The following is a 26547-nucleotide window of genomic DNA, read 5'->3' on the forward strand; positions in this document are numbered from 1 at the left end:
ACCCTCTTCTGTAGGAGGCTTTCTCAGTCAAACCCAGAATTCCCCCCTCCCCGTATTGCTCAGTCAGTAATCATACGCATTTTTTATTTTTATCAAATTCTTTATCAAATGTAAACATAATTTTTAAACGAGTTTATTTTTCTGTGCCTAGAAAAAACACATAGTCAAGCTAATGTCCTGTAGGTTTATGAATTCTTATTATTTACATTATTAGACCAGTTCAGTCACAATGTCCAAGCACCGCATTGCCCCACCAGCTGGAATAGCAAAGGGCTGTGAGTTCTCATTGTCCTTGGGACTCTGGATAGCTACAAGGGTCACAGATGGAATCCTGATGATTAGAGGCCAGTCATACTATCTGCTAATCAGGTAGTCCCGGACTTTAAAAACCACTATCCCTAGGATGACCAGAGTTGGGATGAATGCGTATAAGATGAGGAAGTTTGCTGTGAATCTGGATGTGGCACCCGGACAGGTTTTGTCGATGAACTGGATCCCTTGGGTCATGGAGCACAATGGGTGATTTGGCATAGTGGTGTTGGATCTATCTGCCAAGGAAAAGACAGACAATGTCAGCTCTCGCACGTTTTGGGTTATTTTCCTGATGTTGAGAAAGTGTCCAGAACTCTTAAGTAGCCCTCTTCATGAAAGACACAATGTTTTGGAGAACCCAGAATTAATAGTGAAATGAAGGGAAAGTGAGCCTGGCAGGGAAGGGATCCTGGCTTGTTTGAAGACAGAAAAGTATTTGCTTGTACTCTGAGAACAGATTCATTATCCTATTCCTGATCTTCACCTACCACCAAATATCCTGAAGCTACTACCTGCGTTGTTAATTGAAGATTTTTTGTTTTTGTTTTTGTTTTTTAATTTCTGGTTTTTTCGAGACAGGGTTTCTCTGTATAGCCCTGGCTGTCCTGGAACTCACTCTGTAGACCAGGCTGGCCTCGAACTCAGAAATCCGCCTGCCTCTGCCTCCCAGAGTGCTGGGATTACAGGCGTGTGCCACCACCCCCCGGCTTAATTGAAGATTTTTAACCACTGAACTCTGCCAGGCACTGGGATTTCCAGTGGCCAAGGGACTTGTGTTCTCAGTGCCTGGTCATGGGATCGGAGGTTGACTTTTGTCATAAAAATGGTTTGCTCGTCTGTAAGCTATGCACTGTAAGCTATGCACATCTCGGGGGACAGAGGCCACGTTAGCTTGCTTCAGTGTGTTCAGCAGACAAGAACCGAGCCTGTCTAGAGCACACTAGCAATTACATAGGCCTGCCACTTTATAAGAATAGCAAAGTGCCCCTAAGCTACTGACTACTGACAGGAGACTAACTTGACCCTTGAATATTTTCCTTTGAAAATCAGAGAAAACGGGGCATGGCTGGAGAGATGGCTCTCAGTAATAACATTTGTCTGCTCTTCTAGAGGACATGGGTTTGCTTCCCGGAATCCACTCAGCGGCTTACAACTGTCTGGAGCTCCAGTTCCAAAGGATCTGACAGCCTCCCAGCCGCTGGGTACACACACAGCGTGCATACACACGGACACAGAGGCAAAGCATTCCCAGACAAAATAAACATCTTTTAAAATGCCTTAAATCAGAGAAATGATGGATTTTATTTCAAATCAAGGCTTAAAATACTTTTATTATGAAAATACAACATTTCAGGAGTTTGGGATGATATAGCTTAGAAGTTTGGTTTGCTCACATAAAACGCTGGGGACGGTGACCCGTGTAATCCCAGCACTGGGGAGTCAGACATTCCTGGCCCTTCGTGTCCAGCCCAGCCTAGTCAGAGAGCCCAGATCTCAGTAAGAGACTGTTTCAAACAATGAACTATGAAGGAAGAAAACCCAAGAAAATCCAAGGTTGTGTTCTGGACTACACACACACACACACACACACACACCACACACACACACACACACAGCATTTCTTCCAAAAATACATTTCCCTAGAAAATTGCTTAGTTAGAGTAGCATGCAAAAAAATATTGTAAAATAGAATACTTACCACAAGTGAAATTCAGGCCATAGAACTCATTGACTACAAGAATCTCGCAACAGTATTTTTGGAATGTAAAATAACCCAGGATTTTTAAAGGAAGGGGCATTTCTTCTATGTTTCTTAAGAAAAAGAAAAAAGAGAAAGAAAATTCAATAGGTTCTAGGAAATAGTCTTACTAAATGAGAAAAAGAAGTCTTTATGTTTTCTAATCTAAATATAATCTTCCATTTCTATTGTAAAATGATCCTTACTGTGAAATCTTCAAATATGGAAAACTGTAAGTAAATACTATTACCCAGAAACAACTGCTGACATTATGGTGCGTGGTATAACGTGTTTATGAAGCTCACACCATGGAGAACTAGACTGTTCACATTCTTGATGATCTTTACTCTCAAATGGGTCCTAGTCACCCCTCCATGCAGTACGTGTGCTGTCATTTTAATCTTAATAATTTTAATCCTGGCAGCCCATTTCAGTAGAGGCTTAAAAGCCTCTCATGGCTGTTGGCTGGGTCTCTGTCTCTCTGTCTCTCTGTCTCTGTCTGTCTCTCTGTCTCTCTTTCTCTGTCTCTGTCTCTCTCTCTCCATTACTTAAATAAACATGCAAGAAATCCTACACCTAGCACACACAGCATCAGGGGAGAGATTGTGATTAGAATATAAGGAGTCTGGCAGGCGTGGAGCACACCTTTAATCCCAGCACTCAAGAGGCAGAGACAGGTGGATCTCTGTGAGTTCAAGGTCAGCCTGGTCTACAGTGTTAAGTTCAGGATGGCCAGGCTACACACACACACACACACACTGTCTCAAAAAACAAAACAAACCACCACCACCAAAATACAAGGAGAAAGGCTGAGCCTGCAAGCAGAAGTTGTTGGGTTTGGGTTGGTGGCCCCACCCCACCCCTTGTTCCTTTCTTGTGAAACACTCTCCTTCCCAGTCTGTCTCAGGAGGGACTTCCTGCCAACCCATTCCCTCTTGCAGCACTATATGGTTTCATCAGTAACAATCTGTTATGGGACCGGCGAGGTGGCTCAATGGTTTGGAGCCAGTTTTGCTCTTATAGAGGACCTGGGTTCAAATCCTGCACCTACATGGTGGCCCACAGCCACCTGTAACTCCAGTTGCAGAGGGCACAACAGACTCTTCTGACTTCCTTATATCAGATACACATGTGGTACACAGACATTCACACAAGTAAAACATTCATAAGTCAAATATATATTAAATGATTTCTCTTTATGAGACTCTAATCCTAGGTGCTTAGGGATTGTTGTTGCTGTTGTTGTTATTGTTGTTGTTGTTGTTTTAGTTTTTGAGGGATGGTATCTCTGTGTAGCCCTGGATGTCCTGGAACTCACTCTGTAGACCAGTCTGGCCTCTAAGGCACTGAGATGGACCTGCCTCTGCCTCCCAAGTACTGGGGTTATAGGCGTGCTCCACTGCCCTGCACTTTGGGATATTTTTAAGTATCCTATCCCTAAAGAACTCACAATGCAGTTGGGTAGATGGACTGCACATCCTCAATGGCACAGTAAGATGCAAGAGCACACCAACAAGCAATGCCACGTGTCCATCACACCTTACAGCTCATGTGTGTTGGCTCTCGTGTACCCAGGTGACCCCAGCCCCACTGGGTGGCCCCAGCCCCACTTTGAGCTACTGGCAGTTTTCCAAGATGAGGAACTGTGGACTGGAAAGGGTAGTTGGGGAAGAAATTACAGAGGAGAAAGAACACTTAAGGAGGCAGATGGCCTAGGCACAGGCCTGCCAGCCCCATGGTGCCGCTGGACGCTGGACGCTGGACACTGGACGGAGGATGGGCAGTGGGGGCCCAGGGAGATGAGCGCAGAATTGACCTTGGATCCAGTAGGTGGGGCCTTGAAATGAGTTGACACCAAATAACCATGGAAGCAATAAGGTGTTTTAGGGAAGTGGATGCAGCACCAACAGGCAGAATGGAGGAGGGTGTGACTAAGACAGCAAAGAAGGGGCAACAGGCTGTGACAAAAGGCCAAGTATGAGATGACAAAGACCTGGACGGGGTGGTGGCCCCAGAGGGGAGACCCTGCTGTGTGCTGCTGCTTTGCTGTCAGAAATGTGCCCTCAGCTCTCCTCATGCACCGAGCTAAATACAAGACATGTGCAGCACCTCCACCCCGTGCACACACAAGACATGTGCATCCCCACCCTGTGCACACACAAGACATGTGCACCCCCACCCCGTGCACGTATACTTGATACCAGAAAGGAAACCCGCATGGCCAGTGCCTGACGCCTGTGTAGCAGCCCAAGGAAAGTCATTCATTTATCCGTTCAGTCTAACCAGTGACTTTTTGAAAACTTAATAGGCTCCAGGTCATGGGCTGGTCACTAAGGAAGACTGCACATACTGCTGCTCTCAAGACTGACAATCTTAAATATTAAAGAGAGGATGCAGTGTGAGATGGCCTTAATGGTGTGTGTGTGTGTGGGTGTTTATATTTGTGTGTGTTTGTATTTGTGTGTATGTTTGTATTTGTGTGTGTTTGTATGTGTGTATGTGTGTGTTTATATTTGTGTGTGTTTATATTTTTTATGTATTTGTGTATGTGTGTTTATATTTATGTGTGAGTGTTTATATTTGTAAGTGTATTTGTTTGTATATGTGTGATTGTATTTGTGTGTGTGTGCGTGTATGTTTGTATTTGTGTGTGTTTGTGAGTATGTGTGTATGTGTGTTTATATTTGTGTGTGTTTATATTTGTTATGTATTTGTGTATGTGTGTTTATATTTATGTGTGAGTGTTTATATTTGTATGTGTATTTGTTTGTATATGTGTGATTGTATTTGTGTGTGTGTATGCATGTATGTGTGTGCTCATGTGTGCATGTGCATGCTTCTGTGTGTGTGTGTGTTTGCTTGTGTGTGTGCATGCTCGTGTGTGTGTGTGTGTGTGTGTGTGTGTGTGTGTGTGTGTGTGTGTGTGTATGCGTGCATGTGCATGTTCATGTGTGCGTGTGCTCACACATGGGAAGCCAGAGGTGGATACCAAGTATTCTTCTGTCTGTCTGCATCCTAGTCCGGTGAGACAGGGTCTCCTACTGAACCTGAAGGTTGTGATTTGGGGGCCAGGCTGGTTCCAGCAATCCCCCTGTCTCCGCTGGGGCTACAGGATAGGTCTGAGTTTTGTGTGGGTGTAGGGAGCCCACGCCCGGGTCCTGGTGCTTGCAGAGAGGCTGTTTTCCCTCTGAGCTGCACCGGCCCTTTAAGCTAAGTAAACAAAGCCATCACACTCCCTCAGGGTTACCTACCGGATCCCACATGAAGCATTGCCTGGACAGATTTAACTCTTTATGCTGTTAGACCCTTTCTAACTGGAAAGCATACGTGCCTTGCATGTGTGTGTTCTTGGTTATAAAATGATATATGTATGATAGGAAAATTATAAAGTAAAATGTGATGAGAAATTAAATGTCATCCAGAGATTCTCCGTGTTGACAATTGGCACATGTCCACTAATCTTTCTCCTCTCTTGAATAGCACTTTATCCTCTTGCCTCCTTCCTTACCTTAGCTTGTTGGTTTTAATTCCATTGCACCCATGCTTACCTCCTTGCTGACTAGTGAGAGGAGGGGGATTAGCCGGGCAAACCACATGCCCCTCTACGGGGTCCTAAAGAGCCGGCTCAGCAGTATCTAAGCGCACTGGCTGCTCTTGCAAAGGTCCTGGGTTCAGTTCCTTCCACTCATATGGTAGCTATGACCATCTGTAACTCCAGTTTCAGGGGATCTTCTGCCTTCTTGCCGCCTTTATCGGCACAAACATATACATGGTGCACATGCATACATGCAGGCCCTCACACATACACAGGAAGTAAAAATAATATGTTTAAAATGGGAATTGAGAGCTGGAATTGAGCATCAACTGTACGAGTTAGATGTGAACTAAAGTGCACAGTCTGGCTGTAAATTGGGCTGCGAGTCTCCTAGAGAATCCAGATGGCTTCCTGTCACTTGTTTTACTAGCTGGTTACACGTGAGTCACATCAGTAATGTGCTTACATTGTTGTGTCCTGATTTCTACTGAGAAGACATCTTACTAACACACCGAACAGTTCAAAGTCTGAGGCAATAATGGTTGGCAGGCGGTAGAACCGTCCCAGACTAGAAAGTGATAAATCAAGCCAGTGCCACCCAGCTCTCTGCGTTTGCTCTATGACAGTCATTAGGTGATCCTTGACCACAAATCCTGCCAGACTAAGTCTTTCCAATCATTTCTTCTTACCTGATAAATCCAGATCCAATAAGCAGCCCAGAAATGCTCAGTAGAGCCACTATACTGTTGACAATATTGGGGTTTTGGACCATACCAAGCAGCACGAGTGTTAGAAATTCTCCAATTAAATGAGGGGCCAAAAGAGCGGCGGTGAAGTATCCAAATCTGGCAACTTCAGGATACAAGCCCAGAGTCCTAGAAAAACATGAGGTCTTTAGTTTTCTCCCCACACACTATCATTTAAGAAAAAGAGCACATTTGCCTCCCGTGACTAAGCCTTGCTGGCTGGTGGGAGGCGGAATGAGCAGGGAACCACAATCCCCTTTGCTTCCCTCGTAGGAACAAAGCCGACATTTTGCCTACTTATTACCACAGTTGTTTCTATTGCCTTCAGCTCAGCGTGTATCGCTCGTTACAACTCCTTTAGCTCTTGTGGTAAAATATTACATTGCTTAGACAACAGCCTCCCAGGTTGGCGTGTGCAGGGCTGTTGAACTCTCCTGGTCTCTTCATAAATAACCGTGGTCTTCCTGCTATTCCCACCCCAATGCCCAGCCGTGCTGCCCTGACCCCATCCCTGTTCTGTAGGATTATTACCAGCATGCAGTCACTCACCATCCACACATTACCCTCCCACTCCATCCCTCTAGTGTCATTTAGTCGAAGATCCTTGATTTGACCTTCCTGTCCTTGGAAACAAGCTAACCTGCATCTGTGGACTTTCCTGGTACATTTCCTCTTTCATCAACTCTTTCTCGACGCTGACAGCGTGCCTTTATATGGATTCTATCCAAGAAAGTTGAGCTTTCGGATTGTTGTGGCTGCCAATTTTTATGCTGTGTTGGGACTTGAACCCAAGGCTTTGTGCAGCTTTGGCAAATGCTCTACCCACTGAGCCACACCCCCAGCCCTGATCGTGTATCTTAAACTCTCATTAGACGCGGGGGCTCATCAGTCCATTTGTTGAGCAAAGGAAACAAAACAAAAAACAAAGCCATGTTTCATCTGCAATGTGCACCCTCCCTGCCCGCCTTCACGGTTCTCCTTCCCTTGCCCAAATCACTGTGGTGTTTGTTACGTTAGTTTTCTTCTCTGTCATAGTCCTGTGGCTTTTAAAATATTCTGTCGCCTTTGACATTTTTATAGCACGAGGGCAAGGCTCATTCTCTGCTCCAATCTGATCCCTCAAAGTCTTTTAACTTTCTTGACAAGCCACCCACAGAAGCGGTTCCCAGTCAGCTGCTCTCCACCGCCCAGCCTGTCACTCGCTGGATAACAACGCTCCACTTGGAATCTTCCACTTCCAAGCATTCAGCCCGAAGTTTTCAAGCGCGGCCTCTGCCCCTCGCCCAGGCCTCTCCGAGTCCATGTTCCCTCACCTCTGCACCACTGTTCTAGGAACCCCCACTCACTTCAGGGGTCAGAGGTGAGCGAGCATGGCATCGCCATGCCAACTGGATCTGCCCTTCCACGTTGCCACTTTGCCTTAGCTGGCTTTGGGATCCCCTAGGGTTTTCTCTTTACATCTTGGGGTCCAGTGGAAGATCATCAAGGTGCATAAACCTGTATTTTACGTTACTTTCTCTCTCAGTTTCCCAATTTCATTCTCTTCTCCATTCTCAGAAAGAGAACGTACCTTCTATTGTATGAATTTCTATCTATCATCTATCTCTCTATTGTCTATTATTTATCTATGTATCTATCATCTGTCATCTATTTATTCATGTATCTATCTATCTATCTATCTGTATCTCTCTCTCTCTGTGTGTGTGTGTGTGTGTGTGTGGTGTGGTGTGGTGTGGTGTGTGGTGTGTTTCCCTCCATCTTTGCTCAGTGTGACTGGATCTACTTGCATCCACGATGCCTCGCCGCTCTGACACCGCCATGTGTGTAACGGGGTGTAACTACTTTGGGCGGAATGTTCATCTCCTCACACTCTGTTTGCCTGCATGCTAATTTTGCAGCGCTAGAGACTCTACCTCAGGACTCTAGGAAAACCTTCCAAACCTGCCCCAAGTCCTCAGATGTTTTGGATGGCTTTCCTTACCATATTCTAAGACAACCACTCTAAGCCCAGTAGTCATGGGACCCACGCTGATTTCTTTCTCTGCTCTCCAAATGGACTGGTGGATGCTGCCCACGCCCCGACCCCAGCCTATTGAGAGTTTAAGACACACTGTCACTGTGAGAACAATTTGATGAAAAAAATATACAAGGAATGTATACGGATTAAGCAAATGTCCCGCTTCATCCAGCCAGAACCAGCTCATATCCTCCCTGCTGCCGTCAGCTCGCGCCCTGTCGCTCTGTAGCCAGACTGCGCCCGCTGCACTCCAGACTTCTGGACGGTCGGTGCCAATGAGCCGACGGCCTCCTCGTGTCATGCCCTCCCTCCTTCATCCTGTCCTGATACTGAACATGCTTGCAGCGCATGTGCCTCACCTCTGTCCTTCTCTGAGTAAAAGTGTCTTCTGAGAGCAGGCACCAAGCCCGGCAAGCCCTTCGCTCCTGAGCCCTTGGTTATCTTGCACTCGCATGTGTGTATCTTATACATGGCACGGCATGGGAATTGTGGAGGTTGCACTTGGGAGCATCTGCTGAGGACACCAGGCCGTGAAGAGGGACAGTGTCTCAGAGACCTGCCTCGAGTCCTCTCTACCTTGTCACTAATGGAGTCAGGACAAGCCAACTACGTCCTCCGTGGCTTCCTACAGCAGAGCCATATGGGGAAGAGACATGGCAGAGACGGATGGGGAGCCCTTCTAAAGAGCCATCGGTCAAAACCTGCAGAAGTGATGTGGTTCCCAGTGCCTTCTTCCCGTGGCCACCCACCAAAGTGTGATCAGCTACACTTCAGGCTGAGGAGCTGCTACGGCCTAGGGAGGCCAGCTGGCTCCTGACCCTGGGTCCCAGCTCCTCTTCTCTAGCCCAGACCCTCAGAGCATGAGACATTCTGTTCCCTGACACAGTCACACTGGCGGCTCTTGGGTCCCAGGCAGTCCTCGGCGGGGTTATCTGTGATAAAACATGTGCCCCGCAAGGCAGGTTACTGCACTAGACATGGCCGGAGTGGTTTGCCCTGTAGCTAGCTGCCTCACACGTGTTCTATCACCTCTGTGACCCTCGAGAGGAACTGAATGCCCCTGGACACCACCTTACCAGTAACACACGCTGCTGAAAATCACCGTGGCGATGACGCTGAAGGGGAGGGCATGCAGCACATAGGCGAGCAGCATCTGCCACTTCTGGTACAGGCCATCCTGACTCTCCTGGTCGCTAACGGCTCTCAGCATGGGAACTGGCATAGAAGGCATGTTCCAAAACTGTCAGTCACTGCACCACTGAGGGAGGAGAGGCTACCCAAGCTGAACTTCAGGTCAGCCAAGATGGCGGCCAGAATCGCAGAGGGACAATAAATGCTCCCACCTCAAAAATCTACACACCACCTGGGGACAGTGTGGTAGCAAAGACCCCACAGTTTGCTCTCTTCTCTCTAAAGTAATAAAGCACACAGAAAGGATGTGTGCGTGTGTGAGTGACCTGAGGCCACTTGTCCTCTCCTGAAGGACCCTGGTCCCCACAGCAACCAGAACATTGATTCCCAGAAGCTGGAAAAGACAGGTAAAGGCAGAGGCTTAACCACTGCCCTCCTCCCCATCTGGGGCCAACTTTCCAAAGCACCGGTCTTCCCTCCTCCCTGTACCAGTCTTCCCTCCTCCCTGCACCGGTCTTCCCTCCTCCCTGCACGGGTTCTTCCCTCCTCCCTGCACTGGTCTTCCCTCCTCCCTGCACCGGTCTTCCCTCCTCCCTGCACTGGTCTTCCCTCCTCCCTGCACAGGTCTTCCCTCCTCCCTGTACCAGTCTTCCCTCCTCCCTGCACTGGTCTTCCCTCCTCCCTGCACAGGTCTTCCCTCCTCCCTGCACAGGTCTTCCCTCCTCCCTGTACTGGTCTTCCTTCCTCCCTGCACTGGTCTTCCCTCCTCCCTGCACCGGTCTTCCCTCCTCCCTGCACTGGTCTTCCCTCCTCCCTGCACAGGTCTTCCCTCCTCCCTGTACCAGTCTTCCCTCCTCCCTGCACTGGTCTTCCCTCCTCCCTGCACAGGTCTTCCCTCTTCCCTGCACAGGTCTTCCCTCCTCCCTGTACCGGTCTTCCTTCCTCCCTGCACTGGTCTTCCCTCCTCCCTGCACTGGTCTTCCCTCTTCCCTGCACAGGTCTTCCCTCCTCCCTGTACCGGTCTTCCTTCCTCCCTGCACTGGTCTTCCCTCCTCCCTGCACAGGTCTTCCCTCTTCCCTGCACAGGTCTTCTCTCCTCCCTGTACCGGTCTTCCTCCTCCCTGCACTGGTCTTCCCTCCTCCCTGTACCGGTCTTCCCTCCTCCCTGCACTGGTCTTCCCTCCTCCCTGCACTGGTCTTCCCTCTTCCCTGCACAGGTCTTCCCCCCTCCCTGTACCGGTCTTCCCTCCTCCCTGCACAGGTCTTCCCTCCTCCCTGCACTGGTCTTCCCTCCTCCCTACACAGGTCTTCCCTCCTCCCTGCACAGGTCTTCCCTCCTCCCTGCACTTGGTGTTACATTTTGGAAGTTCCCCCAATGTCTATTCTTCTGAGACAAAAACTGTAGCGCCAGGCAGCACAGTGCAGCCTCTGATCCCCACTGGGTTTATAAATTAGGCGTCGGTTCTTCCAAAATAGGATCCTGCATGGTAACTGAGTCTGAAAGTCCTAGTCTTTCATGCGTGAAATGTTGAAAAACTCCTTTCAAATTCTGAGCCACCAGTGCCACAGCACCTGGCATTTTCTGGGTCCTTCAAGCCTCAGAGAAGCCCTCTTGGTGAACGCACACGTCAAGGGGGTCCTACAGTAAGTTACTTTCCTTGGAGAATTGGGGGCAGGGCAGGCTTATCTCAGAGAAATTCCTTTCAAATGGTGAGCCTTTGGAAGGCAACATCTGGAGCAGATAGCTTTGGGGGAGAGCTGCACCTGCCCCACACAGGCACTTACACAGAGTCACAGCATTGAGCATGCCCGTGTACGGGGTGGCGCCTACAAGCTGGTAGAGCAGCCCCACGCGGTCCTGGACAGCACCCTTTAGCATGTTGTTCTGGACCCGGAGAAGGTAGAAAATGAGGAACAGACCCATGATCAGATTCTGAACGAGACGCATAGTCACGGCCTGCTTATTCCTCAGTAAGTTCCTTGTTACTCTCCTGAAAACCAAATGAGACAGTTTGGGGTCCTTTCATCTCGTCACGGTGGGTGAGTGTGAGGAGTGAAGGCGCCCTGGCTGAATCTCCAACACTCTTACCTCAGGAGGACGCCGAGCTTGGTGAGTGTTCCAGGGGGGTCTTTTGTTTTGAAAGGAACCACGGGTAAGGTTTTCGGGTGTCTTGCTCTTTCAATATTCTCCAGAATTTTGTGGCAGATGTCAGATTCCTTGAAGGCAGATTCCAGCATCTGCACGCGCTTGTACGTCTCTATCTCTCGCTCTCTGCTTTGGGTGTCCACCGACGTCAAGTCCACTAAAAATTTTCCCCAAAAGATATGTGTTTCTAAATACACATGCACACACATGCACACACACAATGGATGATCATACATGATTCATCAACCACTCTTTACCCTATCTCGATGGAGAAGCCCCTAGCACTAATGACTGTCTGGTACACTAAAATGTCTAAAGCTACCCAGGAAGGCCATGAAAGTCCCAGAACAACTGCCTGGGAGGATTTCAAAACTCGGCTAGTTTTTCTCTGACAGTCTGAGAGAGAAGTCCCCCCAACCCCCATCTTATGCTCTGCTAAGCCAGTAGAGGCAGATTAACAGATCTGCCAAATTAACTCCTTGAAAAATAGGAGAACATCAAAACAGATGAAGGCATAAGCAAAACTTACTAAACCAAATGCCCAAAAGAGCCAGTGTCATCCATGCCAAATTCAAAGACAAGGAAGATTTAAGGCTGGCAAGATGGCTCAGAAGGTAAAGGAGCTTGCAACCAAGCTGACCTGACTGATCCCATGGTAAAAGGAGAGAAGCAACGTCTCCGGTTGGTTGTCTTCCCACCTCTATGTGGAGACTATAGCACGAATGTGCATGCAGGCATAGGGGTGCACACATGTACACACACACATTCACAGTAAAAAAAATTAAAATTAAAAAAGATTTCTGAACAGCCATGATGGTAAACATTTTTTTAAAAATGCACTCACTGTAGAAGTCAAAGGGGTTGGAATGTTCAGGACAAGGGTAGCCGCAGCTATTGAAGAAGCCAAGCATCTCCTCTGGCGTGCCACAGAACACCAGCTCTCCGTACGTCAGAATGGCAATCTTGTCAAAGTGCTGATTGAACAACAGATGGTGTTAGCGTGTGCTTCCCAGCCTGGGCTACCTCCGTGTGTGGGCGTTGCTGTGTGCCTCTGAGCTCTGGCATCACACTCGGCCACTGAGAGAGTGACCAAGAGCAGCCGGAGGTGCTCTGCGTGTTGCTTGGGTTTGAAATATTAACTCTTCATCTATCGACAAACAAACAGATACTGGCTAACTAAAAGGATGCCGTGGGTATCAAATCAAATGAAGTTTCTTTGGGATAAAATCTGTAATATTGTGATGAAATGGGGCTTTGGTGGCAAACAGATCAAGATGCCACCGACAGGTGCCTCTACTCCCCCCACCCATGTGTGTGTGTGTGTGTGTGTGTGTATGTGTGTGTATGTGTGTGTGTATGTGTGTGTATGTGTGTGTGTATGTGTGTATGTATGTGTGTGTGTATGTGTGTGTATGTGTGTGTATATGTGTGTGTATGTGTGTGTGTGTATGTGTGTGATGGGTGTGTGTATGTGTGTGTATGTGTGTGTATGTGTGTGTGTATGTGTGTATGTGTGTGTATGTGTGTGTATGTGTGTGTGCATGTGTGTATGTGTGTGTATGTGTGTGTGTATGTGTGTGTGTGTGTGTGTATGTGTGCACACACGCACCACCATCATGTGTCTTCCTTAATTATTCTTCACCTTGCTTTTGAGACAGTGTCCCTTACTGAACCCGGCACTTATGGATCCAGCTAGACAGGACAGCCAGCAGGCCCCAGAGATCTTCCTGCCTCTGCCTCCCAGCATGCACCTGTGTGCCAGCTTTTACAGGCACGGGGAGTCCAAACTCACAGCAAGCACCTTCCCAATGGATCCACCCCTCCAAGCTGCCACGGGTAGCGTCTTACCAACTGTGTGATTCCGGCTCCATTTTGAGTCATCTCTAACTTGTACCTTTTTCTCCTTTCAAGTGTGTATGTGGATGCTTTGTGCACTAGACGATTGTGTCTGGATGACGCTTGGCATGCCCTAGGTACTGGCGTGTGCTCTTTACCCTGCCCTGCCATGCCTGGCTCAAGACACCACGCTCTAACTGTTGAGTTCAGTGGGACCAGAGGCACATTCCCTTACTTGGAAGAGCTCAGAGCGAGGCTGGTGGATGGTGACGATCACGATGCGATCTCTGCGAGCCAGCTCAGCCAAGAGGAGGACAATCTGGTTTGCAGTCATGCAGTCCAGTCCTGTGGTTGGTTCATCAAGCATCATGACCTCTGCCGGCAAAGAAGGGTCAGAAGTCTGAACCTCTGTGCTTAAAACTCAGTATTTCTGACCAGTCCTTCATTGAGATGCCGCGCCCCATCCAAACTTCGTGGTGAGAGGCAGCCACATGGAAACTGGCTTTCAGCCTGAACCCAGGAGAAAGAACCTGATCTGGGAGGGCCCAGTTCCCAGCCCTGAAGCACACCTGGAGACAGGAGAGAGACCGTATCGGCCTCTTTGTACTCTGGACTACTTGGGCTCCATACCTGGGACTCTGTCAGAGACCAGGGCAAGCAGGCAGGCTTGGGGACGGTAAGAAAGTAGCTAACGTTTACCGAGACCAACCCTGTTTCATACCAGGGTGCTTTGCAGTATTAATGAGATCTGGTCTTTGCACAGCAGAAGGAGGAACCAAGGTCTGAAGCATCAGTGGACGAGAAGGCATTGGCTGGGATCCCTAGAGGCTTTAATTACATCCCATGTCTACCTAAAACGTGATAAGGGCTTTTGATCATCTCCTGACCAAATACCATTAAAAGAGGCAGACTTATTCTAGTACAGGGTACTAGAATCCAGGTTCAAAATGCCCTCTCAAAGGAGCACGTAAGTGGTAAGGTTTGTCAAGTTGGGAGAATGACCACACCAGGCAGGGGGAAGCAGAAGACTGACTACCTCACCTTGCTAACCTCTTCCCCATGGTATATGCACTCAGCCAACTCATAAACACATGGGTCATTCCAGAACCCGTTGGCCTTCCCTGTGGGGCACAACAGTCCTGTTCTCATAAGTCAGCATGGACAGGGTGGACCTCATATTCATGGAAGGCTCTGGTGGACCACAAATACACAAACAGGATACTCATAAGAGATGTTCAGTGCAAATGGCTTTTGTGACAGTAGCCCTAACCCTGACTAACCCTGTAACCGCACGGTTAAGGGAAAACATGGTATAAACTGAAGATGCATTTAATACACCCGACCTACTAAGCATCTTGGCTGGGTAACAGCACACTGTAGGGCCAGTTGTTTCCCCTCGAGGGCTCACTGCTACCCAGCATTGTGAGGGAATGTGTTACCATTTATCATTAGTCTGAGAAAGGATCAAAGTTCAAAATTCAGTTGAGCGCGTATCCCTTTCATATTATCATAAGGTTGAACTGTGATAAGTCGAGGGACTGTCTCCCAAATTACAGATCCTCACCAGGAAATGAACTACATAGCATTTCCTAAAACTGGGGTCTTGAATTTTTGAAACCTCAGGGATATCAATCCTACACAAGCCGTTTCTCACTGGGGACTGTGAGGAAAGGCCTCAAGCGCCCAAGGCCACATGAAGGATACCCTGCTCGCATCTGGTAACCTGTTCGTGTCCCACTTACTGGGGTCCTGAAGGAGTTGGGCTGCGATGGAGACTCGGCGCCGCTCGCCACTGGAAATCCCCCCAAAATTATAGTTGCCAATTATTTGGTCTGCCACGTGGTTCAGACTCAGCTCTGTCATGACTGCCTCTACCTGTAAGAGACACAACACCCGAGGGCTGCCGCCTGACTCCACGGCTGACACTTCAGTTTATGGGCTGATGATGACCTAGCAGAGATAACACCTCTCTGAGTACAAGGGCCACTTTTAGACTCACCATACCCTGGGGAGAAAAGTCCATTACAGTAAAATCCACCTTGATTTAATATATAATACACAGGCCAGATTTAAATAAAAGTTTTAAGTCCCTAGAAAGACAAAAATGCTTATTCTTGCAATGGAAAAAATGTCCCAAAGGCATAATTATAACATAGATTATGTTAAGTATTTGGGTTTTGAAATTTTAATATCATAAACACTTTCTGTGTTTATGATATTAAACACAGAAAAAAACCAATTTGGTTTGAAGTGGCCTCATATCCCCTTTGTAACTCAAGTAAGTCTTGGAGGCTCAAGTGGCCAATCACAATGCAGTTTTACATCAAAGGAATATAATCCAGCTTCCAAAAGTAATTAAAGGCCATTTTAATCTTTACTCAAATCTCTTCGAGAAACTTCAAAGAGTCCCCAACGTTAATCCACAGCTCTGAGCACGCACGCGCGCACGCACGCACGCACGCACGCACGCCCAGGCTCCTAATTCCCCAGCAATCCTCTCCATTCTCTTACCTTACGGCTCCCTGCAGTCTTCTTCAGGGCTGTCCACACCATAGCATTCCAAAACAATCCTTGCGGGCTTGCTAAGAAGGCTGCCCTTGCCCCCTCTCCCCTTACGGCTTACTGCAGACCCCAGAGACCTTTGGGAAATCTCTACTTCTCTCCTTCCTCCCTCCCCGAGTCTGCAGGAAGCCATGGGGGAAGCGGAGGCAGGACTTAAATAAGATAGCTGAGAATTTGTTCCCAGCTGCCTTTAATGAGGTTGTGTCCCTTTCAAAACGAAAAAGAGCCACAATATGACTGCAGTTAGCGAGAGGTAGCTTTTGGAGCAGAGTTCCCAAGAAGAGGAGTCAGAGTCACCAGCGTAAATGAAGCCCTGGCCTACTGGAGACGCACGCGGCAAGCTATCAGAAAGCCAGTAAGAGCTGATCTGGAAAAAAAGTCTCCAGATGGAAAGAGCCTAGAACCGAGCGTCTCTGAATCAAACCCTGCTTGCTCCTGTGAAGAAACAGCCAGTGCTCTTAACCACTTATCTACAGAGCCGTCTCTCCAGCTCCCTTCTAAAATAAATTTAAGTGGGATTTCTCATATCATTTTAGATGTAAAGAAATTATTAAAGCAGGCAGACAGACAGCTGCAGAGGGGCTCCATGGCTTGCCCCTTCCTCTGTTACTTGACTAAGCCCACCAAGCCATGTGAACATGTTTTCTACACAGCCATCTCCCAGGAGAGTATAGGTGTCCTCTCAAACTGTAGAGTTCCCAAGAAAGTATGGAGTTAGAGGGCATGGGTTTTTCCCCCACGATGGAGATGAAACTCCCCTCCCTGGCTACTATTAGATATTAGTGAGATAATATTAATATTAGTGAGATATTGTATTTGTACAAGCCTGCTGAATGCCAGCCACAGAGGACACCAGGGTGAGGACTCATATAATCCCCCCCCTCCCAAGCTTTCTGGGTAACCTTATGGCTGAGGAGGCTTCGCTCTGTGGGGGCTGGGCACCTACAGTTAACTCCCTCCCAGAGTTGTCCAGGATTCTCAAGTAAAAGCAGTCTGCTCACTTTCCCAAGATCACAGTAAGATGCCGTCCTGCTTCCTCGAAGCTGTTCCTGTCACAGGTGACAGCTCTGCCTTTTGCTATTTTTTCCCAGGAGGCTCCCAGGCCTTCACAGTCCAGACTGAACTAAGCACTGTTTCCGACTAAGGTCCAGGTGGATTTATTTACAGCTACTTGCAAAATGGGTGTGGTCAGCAAACAAACCTAGACAAAAATTGACTCCATCGTTTCTTCCTTAATGGAAGAACCTTAGTCTACTTTCCATGAAGCCCCAGGAAGACAGGACAGACAGATTGGTGGGTAAGGGGACCGGCCACCTGATTGGATCCCCTGAAGCCTTATGGTTCAGGAAGGATGCGGTCAGAGGCATCATACAAACGCGGCTTGGTTGGAGTGGTCACATTTCAGATGTTCAGACAGCTTATGGACCTGCCACTTAGGATGGCAGAACTGGGGGAGAATACAAGCGTGAAAGCAAAGATGAAAACGGGAGGACCAGGGGTGGCCGCAGGAGGAGCTGCTGAGGCACCTGGTCTTGTCCCTTGGGGAATTGGCCGTCACTCTGCTTTAACTTCAAGTACCTTCCTGTCATAGAAGTCCGCGGAGCTGCGGCGGAGGGCCAGCATCGCCGTGTATCGCAACGTCTCGCGCACAGTGAGGCTGCTCAGAAAGACGTCGCTCTGCAGGAAAGGGCACATCAGGGTCGTCGGAACCCCGGGGGTGGGGACCAGAGCCAGGGCGGGCCAGGGACACGCCCACCTGCAGGACGTAGGAGAAGCAGTCTTGGAACTGGTCCCTGCGCAGCCCGCAGCCGTTCACAAACACCTCCCCTTCCAGGGTCCCAGTGCGCCGCAGCCTCCCGGAGATGGCGTCCAACAACGTGGTTTTCCCTGAGCCTAGGGGCAACAAGAGAAGGCCCTGGAGGAGCCTCGGCAAGATGAGAATGGAGGCACTTCTCCAGATCCTTTATGTCTCAATGGAGCCCTGACTGCGCCTCTCCCATGGTCCCCGGGGTTAAAATCCCAGTGTCTAAATAAATCTTTCCAGTTTATCCTCTCAGTGAACTGGGACACACCTAGGAAGAGACCAAACACCACATGGAAGTGTCTTCTGGATTTGGTGACAAGAAAGAAATTCTCTTGCCCTTGGTAGTGAAAGAACTGGAATCCAGGTCTGAAGAATCTTTGTATTTACAAATATATAATTTACATAAATATATAATTTACAAATATTTAAGAGGGCTCAGATGGTAAGGGTGCTTGCAGCCAAGCCTTAGGACCCGAGTTTAGTCCCAGAGGTGAAAGGAGAGACTGAATTATCAAAAGTTGTCCTCTGACTTATCACATACATGCATGCGGTGGCATACATTCACCCATGCACATACACACATGCATAAATAAATGTAGTGGGGGAAATTCGGGTTGAGAAAAATGCAGGTTGCCAGGCAGTGGTGGCCCAGGCTCTGAATCCCAGCACTAGGGAGGCAGAGGCAGGCAGATCTCTGTGATTGTGAAGCCAGCCTGGTCTTCAGAGTGAGTTCCTGGATGGTCAGGGCTACACAGAGAAACTGTCTTAGAGAGAGAGAGAGAGAGAGAGAGAGAGAGAGAGAGAGAGAGAGAGAGAGAGAGAGAGAGAGAGAGTTCTGAATGGAAAAGCCAGGGAGGGCTGTGGGAAGCATTTGGCGCCTAGGACTTAAATTTCTTTTTGTGATCTCCTAGGCCTGTCCAGCTCTACCTGAATCTAGATGACCTTGCTAAAGCCTTCTGACTTGTCTGAGACCCTGAGATGGAGACTCACAGACCCATTCTGTGACTCTGATTTTTAACAAGTTCCCATTAATGTTAGAGTGTGAGAGACACCGGCTTAGTGGCCTTTGGGGAAAGCAATCTCAGCCTGCAGCAAGAGCCTTGGCTACAGCTAGCCAGTTACTACTCTAAACATTCCCACAGAGTTCTAGAGAAGCAACTGCCTGATACTTGACGCGACAGAGGAACATGTTTCTCTGTTTTGTTTTGTTTTCCCAAGGTCACATCAAACATAGATTAGCCTGGGTCCCAGAAGCCCTGGAGACAGGACACTTGTCCCAGTGATTCCTACTAGCTAAAGAGACTTACTAACAAGAACACAGGCAGGAGACTGAACCACCTGCGAGATCAAGGGGATTCTGCCACGCCGAGCAGCTCACACCGGAGCAGACAGAAGATCTCCTGTCCCAGCATTTTGTAGAAACTGCTTTTGCTATGAGGGGTCTAAAGACAAGTTTCTACAGCAACCACCATTGCTGTCTAAACCATGTCTGACCAAACTCCGGATTAGCACGCATGCTCAGGTGGTGTGGAACAGAAAGGAGAAGAGTATTCTTTAAAAGGAACGGGCTTCCAGATGTCATAGTTTGTGGTGTGCATCCTGTAAATGTTGATAACACGCTGTTTATTACACTATGCGTTCACGAGACTCACTCCGCGGCTTCTCTGCCCACGCGTATTGTGTAGGCTGTTTGCAATTGTTTTTTCGTGACATTAAAAGAACAGTTCATGTGGAGAAACTTGAGCAGTTGTCATCTTCCCATCTGTGTTTATGGGTGTTAGCTCTACTGCCTCACTGCAGAAAAGACTTATTATCACAGTCAGTGTATTTGTAAACTGCTGAAATGAATGTGTAGGCATAGAACCATTTTCTTGTAATAAGAGAAAAAATAAATCGTGGGCTGGGAGAATGGCTCAGTTGTAGAACACTTGGTTCAACGTCCTGTGACACACACACACACACACACACACACAGGAAGAGGTGCTGGGGGGGGGAGGACAAGAGGAAGAGGAATGAAGAAGGAAAGGAGGAGTGTGACCCTCAATGGGTTTTATGACCTGACTTCCCAGTCGTGAGCCCCACCCTTCCGGTGAGGTTTCTCTAGCCAGAGCCTCAACTCTACAAGGTGGCTCGGCATCAACCCCTTCTTGGCATTTGCTCTTGCCACCTGCCCTGTCTGTCTGTCTGTCTGTCCCTGCAGCTTCTCAGCCTCACACAGAGACCCTCTGGTTCCCCGTGGCCTCCTCTTCCCTCCAGTTCTCACTAAACAATGCCAAGGACTGACTAACTACCTAAGTGTGGCAGCTTGGGGGTGCCACTGTGGAGGTAGATTCTTAGTCACACACCAGCCTTCAGGTGACTGAAGCAGCATTAGGAAGTATGTCGGAAGCTGATAAGACATGGCCCTCACAACTGGAATTAGTGTATTCGGAGAAGAGGCTGAGGGCTAGGGAGATGGTTCATTTGGAAAACTGCTCACTGTACAAACACAAAGACTGTAGTGAAAGCCCAGAACCAGGTAAGCAAAGCCAGCATGGCGACACATGCTTGTGACCCTGGCAACAAAGGGGCAGAAACAAGAGGATCTCTGGGGCCTGGGGCTCCCACCAGCCTCGCCAAATCAGTAAGTTCCAAGTAAACTTAGAGACCTTGTCCCAGAAAACAAGACAGGGAGCCGTATGTCAGCACATGACTTCAAGCCCAGAAGGCTGGAGGCAGAAACAGGCACATCTCTGGGTTTGAGAGCAGATTGGTCTACATAGCCGGCAAAACAACAAACAAATAAACAAAAACCACACACAAACAAAAACAAATAAACAAAACACACACAAATGAATAAAAACCTACTCACAAACAAAATACAAGCACAAAAAAGAAGACACCTAGGTTGATTCCAGGGCTTCACAAACATGTGCACTTGTACATATGCACACAGAGTAATTTAATTAATTAACTACAAAAGTAAGAGGCTTGGGAGAAATCCCACAACCCTTCCATTATGTGAGATTACAGCCAGAAAATAACTGCTTCTAGAGAAGCCAGCTGTTATAACTTGAATATACAATGCCCCCCCCCCAGCCTCTTAGATCCCCAGTTGTTGGTGCTATTTGTAGAGATTCTGGAAACTTTAGGAGATGACAACTAGCTGGAAGAAGTAGATCACTGTAGTGCTTCCCAGGAGTGCTCCTCAAGGGTGCTCCTCAAGGGTGCTCCTCAAGGGTGTCTCTCCTTGGGTGTATCTTGTTCCGACCCTTCCTGACTCCTCTCTCTGCGTATTGTTCATCATGATATAAGCATTCTGCCACGCCTCTCACCGTGAGTGGGAAACCCCTCGGAAACCATGAGCCAAAACACATCTCTCCCATTTAAATCATTTATGCCGAGTGTTTTGCCCACAGAGACAAACAGCTGGTACCCAGCCTGCACCACAGCCCAGCCCTGTCAGGCCTTTGATCTTGTCTGTCAGTCTCTTGAAGTATGGTGATTACATGCTCTTGCTCATAAGTCACCTAGTATGTGATTATTTTCTTACAGTAACCCAATTAGGCTAAGGTAGTCAGTGAAGTAATTGTTTGTATTACTGTTGTTATTATTTCTTTTCATCTATTGTCATATATCTGTGTGTGGATGAATGCTCGTAGATCTGATTTGAGGCTAGAGATCTTAATCCATTTTGAATTGCTATAGGAAAACGCCTGAGACTAAGTAATCACAGAAGTATGTGTGTGTGCCTGTGTTTGACTCTCTGTGTGTATGTGTGTGTCTGTCAGTCTGTCTCTGTGTGTGTCTGTCAGTCTGTCTCTGTGTGTCTGTCTGTGTGTATATGTCTGTCAGTCTCTCTATCTGTGTGTCTCTGTGTGTCTGTCAGTCTGTGTCTCTGTGTTTCTGTCTATCTGTCTGTTTGTCTGTGTGTATGGTGTGTGTGTGCATGTGTGTGTGTGCATGTGTGTTGACCCACAATCTTGGAGACTTAGCATTCCAATGGGACAGTCTCATGCATTGGGCCTTCTGGCTGCAGAGCACCACAGATGGCAGCTTTGGGAGTCAGCAGGCACCAAAATGCAGCCCCATGATAGACAGGAGCCGGGGGTGGGGGTGGGGGTGGGGTCAGGTAGCAGGCCTTCTTTTATACCAACTTTGTCTGGTGAGAACCACTCTGGACACTGCATGAACTGCATTCATTCCTTCAGAGGGCTCCACCCATGGCCCTCCACCCTCCCTAGAGCACCAGGCCTCTCATGCCCACAGGAAGGACAAGCTGCTGTCAGAGAGCTTTAGGGCTCACTCTCAGCCTCATCCAAACAGTGCCACGCCTAGATTCCACCACAGACTTACACTGCCTGTTTCTAGGAAAGAGCAAGGCAAGGGAACAGATAAATGCTGACATTTACAGTGGGCTGCTCAATAAAGAGGGTTCTGTGAGCCTGATATGTCAGAATCCTTAAATAAATACAGTCAGGATAACCCAGTGTTAGGATTCTGTCTAAGCTCCACCCCACAGTTACCTGGCAACAGCCAGGTAGGCCTGGCCCACTATAAAAGGGGCTGCTTGCCCCTCCCCTCTCTCTTATTCTCTCACTCTCTTAGCTTCTCTCTTGCCCTCCTGGGCTTTCCTCTCCCCCCATTCCCTTCCCCCTCTCTCTCCACATGGTCATGGCCGGCCTCTACTTCTCTACTCTCTCCTTCTCTCTGCCTTTCTCTGCTTCTACTACCTCCTTAGCGCCCCTCCCTATGTCCTAAATAAACCCTATTCCATACTATACAGTTGTGTGTGTGTCCCTCAGGGGGAAGGGATGCCTTGGCATGGGCCCACTGAGGCACCCCCTTCCCCCCCCACACACCCATAGAACATATTCTTACACCACTTTCTCTGTTTATGATCACAATACCCAGTGTTGTGAACACTGAGGTATGTCACCCGGAGCCCCTCCCTCGCCAGCTGCTGCAAATAGGAGAATTTACAGCTATAGGCTTTGCAGGGACAGGGGAGGGCATCCCTCAGAGGATAACGACTGGGTAGTAGAAGAACACAAAATAAACATGGACATCATGTTCAAAGGTTAAAAATCCCTCCTGGAAAGAGTGAGTCATGGGCACTACACACAGGTGGTCTCAGTGCAGTGTACGTGATGCTTGATTCCTGAAGAGAGAGGCTCGGAGAAAGCATGGTGTGCTGGGAAGACTTGACAGTAACATGAGTTCTTTTTTAGTGTTCTCTGTTCTCAACTGTGAGTCTGATGCCCATCATAACAAAAAGACAAGTAGGGTCAGAAATAGAAGTTAGGTCCTGCCTGATGACACCTTGACAAGAACTTTGCAGATATGGAATATCAATTGAAAATACAGCTGGGTGGGACACTTCAAAGGGGTTAGAAGCTCCACAGGAAGACAGAGTCAACTAACTGGACCCTTAGGGTTCTCCGATTCTGAACCACCAACCAAAGAACATGCATGGGCTGGACCTATGCCTCCCTGCACATATGTAACAGATGTGTAGCTTGGTCTTCATGTGGGTCCCAAATAACTGGAGTAGAGGCCATCCCAAAAGCTGTTCCCTGCACGTCTTCTAGCTGGGCTGCCTTGTCTGATCTCAGTGGGAAAAGATGTGCCCAGCCCTGCAGAGACTCGATGTGCCAGGGTGGGGGGGACAACCAGGAGGGGTCCCCACACTCTCAAAGAAGAAGGGGAGGAGGGATGGGGAAAGAACTGCAGGAAGGGGTGACCAGGAGGAGGACAGTGAGCAGGATACAACGTGAATAACAAAGAAAGAAAGAAGAAAGAAAGAAAGAAAGAAAGAAAGGAAGGAAGGAAGGAAGGAAGGAAGAAAGAAAGAAAGAAAGAAAGAAAGAAAGAAAGAAAGAAAGAAAAAAGAAAGAAAGAAAAAAGAAAGAAAGAAAAAAAGAAAGAAAGAAAAAAGAAAGAAAGAAGAAAGGAAGGAAGGAAGGAAGGAAGGAAGAAAGAAAGAAAGAAAGAAGAGAGAGAGGAAGGAAGGAAGAAAGAAAGAAAGAAGGAAGGAAGGAAGGAAGGAAGAAAAAGAAAGACAGTAAGGAAGGAAGAAGAAAGAAAGAAAGGAAGGAAGAAAGGAAGGAAGGAAGAAAGAAAGAAGAAAGAAGAGAGAGAGGAAGAAAGAAAGAAAGAAAGAAGGAAGGAAGGAAGGAAGGAAGGAAGAAAAAGATAGAAAGACAGGAAGGAAGGAAGGAAGGAAAAGATAGAAAGACAGGAAGGAAGGAAGGAAGGAAGGAAGGAAGGAAGGAAGAAAAAGATAGAAAGACAGGAAGGAAGGAAGGAAGGAAGGAAGGAAGGAAGGAAGAAAGAAAGGAAGGAAGGAAGAAGAAAGAAAGAAGAGAAAGGAAGGAAGGAAGAAAAAAGGAAGGAAGGAAGAAGAAAGAAAGAAGAGAGAGGAAGGAAGAAGAAAGAAAGAAGAGAGAGGAAGGAAGGAAGGAAGAAAGAAATAGATAGAAAGACAGGAAGGAAGGAAGGAAGGAAGGAAGGAAGGAAGAAGAAAGAAAGAAGAGAGAGGAAGGAAGGAAGAAAGAAAGGAAGGAAGGAAGAAGAAAAAAAGAAGGAAAGGAAGGAAGGAAGGAAGAAAGAAAGAAGGAAGGAAGGAAGAAGAAAGAAAGAAGAGAGAGGAAGGAAGGAAGGAAGGAAGGAAGGAAGGAAGGAAGGAAGGAAGGAAGGAAGAAAAATATAGAAAGACAGGAAGGAAGGAAGGAAGGAAGGAAGGAAGGAAGGAAGGAAGGAAGGAAGGAAGGAGAAAGAAGAGAGAGGAAGGAAGGAAGAAAGAAGGAAGGAAGGAAGGAAGAAAGAAAGAAAAAGAAAGAAGGAAGGAAGGAAGGAAGGAAGGAAGGAAGGAAGGAAGAAAAGATAGAAAGACAGGAAGGAAGGAAGAAGAAGAAAGAAAGAAGAGAGAGAGGAAGGAAGTAAGGAAGGAAGAAAGAAAGAAAGAAAGAAGGAAGGAAAGAAGGAAGAAAGAAAGAAGGAAGGAAGGAAGGAAGGAAGGAAGAAAGAAAAAGATAGAAAGACAGGAAGGAAGGAAGGAAAAAAGAAAGAAAGAAAGAAAGAAGGAAGGAAGAAGAAAGAAAGAAAAAGAAAGAAAGACAGGAAGGAAGGAAGGAAGGAAGGAAGAAAGGAAGGAAGGAAGAAGAAAGAAAGAAGAGAGAGGAAGGAAGGAAGGAAGAAAGAAAGAAGGAAGGAAGGAAGGAAGGAAGGGAAGAAGGAAGGAAGGAAGGAAGGAAGGAAGGAAGGAAGGAAGGAAGGACGGACAGCTGGGGCTAGGGCTCTGTGGCGGAGGGCTAACTTAGTATGCCCAAGGCTCTGGGTTTGATCTCCAGCAGCACAGTCAATCAAACAAGCAAAGAAAGCACTTACGTGTTAGGCGGGACTTCCTACTCTTTCTAGGGATTTTTCTCAAGATTTCACTTTAGTACCAGGTTCTTTTCAGTCACTAGATTTTGTTCAAATGTTGAGTGCATGGCCTTCTCTCTACAACTTAAACTTATTTCTTAAACATTGCCCTTAGACCGAGCCAAAGCCTTCCGGAGCCTGCTTTAGGAGTACAGGAGCCCCTCCCCCAGGCGCTTACCTGAGCTGCCTAAGATGCACATGATCTGTCCACTCTCCATGTACAAAGAGACATCTTTGAGGATTTGCCTGTCCCACCTCTGCTGGTACGATTTGATGTTCCACCAGGGCCCGACACGGTTGCTTTAAAGGAAATCCCACAAGAGCAAAGGCAGAGTAGGGACCCGGAGCGGGTCAGACCTCTGCTCCCCGGCCCCACCCCAGCCCAGTTGCTCCTGGACAGGTTGACAGCTCTTTTTTCAGCCGTATGTCCCACTCTCTGGTCCCGGGAGGTATAATGACAAGTTGGCTGCCACCCAAGGAAGGTGCCTCCCATCAGGCACCCTGCACACTGTTTATTCTTGAGGTGAACCTGCATTCCTTCAGCATCGTTCAGCCCACCTTGTGTCCCCAGCGCCCCCACTTCCCAAGCCTCCTCCATCTACACAGGGCAGGTGGTGGACAAGCCAAGGAAGAGGTGTAGCAGAAATCGGTGAGAAGCTACAAGCTTCAGGCAGGGCGGGGGGAGGAGCTACACTCACTGTTGCTACAGACGGTCCAGTTCCACCCCGATCTGCTAGACAGGCAGCCCAAAGCCCACAGGCCCACCCACCCGTTTGGAAAAGGCACCAGTGAGGTTGGGAAGCCCATCTTTTTGCTGTGGGGTCCTCTTACCTGACGCTGAAGGACACATGCAGGACTCCTAAGCTGTGCCGAGCCTCCGCGCCTGTGACTGAACCTTCCTCCAGGGAGCTCTGAGACCCTCTGTTGATGTGGGGCCCTCTGGCCCCCTCTGGACTCAGAAAGGGCAGCTCACTCATGGCCAGCAGGAAGCAAATGCAAGGGAATTTTCTAGTGGCCTGTCTCACTCCAGAGCAGCTTTAACTGAGGGGCCAATGGGAGTGCCCCATCTGATCCTACCCAGCCCTGGAGTCCTCATGAGACAACAGTTCACCAATTTGGCCAGCGATGCCATTATCTGATGAACCTTTAGCCTGAATGTCCTTATCTCGACAATAGGCAGAACACACAGTGTGTTTATAGGAGGGCTTGCCAGGGAGGAATGCTGGGAGAAAGGCTGGCACAGAGGAGGGCCCAGGTGCCCCAGCTCTAGGGAGCAAAGACAGAGTCCAGCAGCAGCAGAGGCCTCGGGAGCCACA

The 26547-nt window shown here is 48.1% G+C and overlaps 1 protein-coding gene across 1 annotated transcript; it reads right to left on the minus strand.

The window, feature by feature from the left end:
* Nucleotides 1-292: 292 nt before the first annotated feature.
* Nucleotides 293-26208, minus strand: Abcg5 (ATP binding cassette subfamily G member 5). Its single transcript, XM_052184800.1, has 13 exons — nucleotides 26063-26208; nucleotides 25410-25531; nucleotides 17780-17916; nucleotides 17602-17700; nucleotides 15204-15336; nucleotides 13697-13836; nucleotides 12470-12599; nucleotides 11569-11782; nucleotides 11265-11470; nucleotides 9425-9563; nucleotides 6275-6460; nucleotides 2008-2124; nucleotides 293-544 (listed from the first exon to the last, which is right to left on the minus strand). The coding sequence occupies exons 1-13, from the start codon at nucleotides 26206-26208 to the stop codon at nucleotides 355-357; spliced, it is 1959 nt and encodes a 652-aa protein (XP_052040760.1). The 3' UTR covers nucleotides 293-354.
* Nucleotides 26209-26547: the final 339 nt, after the last annotated feature.

This window comes from Apodemus sylvaticus, chromosome 6, assembly GCF_947179515.1.
Source record: "Apodemus sylvaticus chromosome 6, mApoSyl1.1, whole genome shotgun sequence".
Lineage (NCBI taxonomy): Eukaryota > Metazoa > Chordata > Mammalia > Rodentia > Muridae > Apodemus > Apodemus sylvaticus.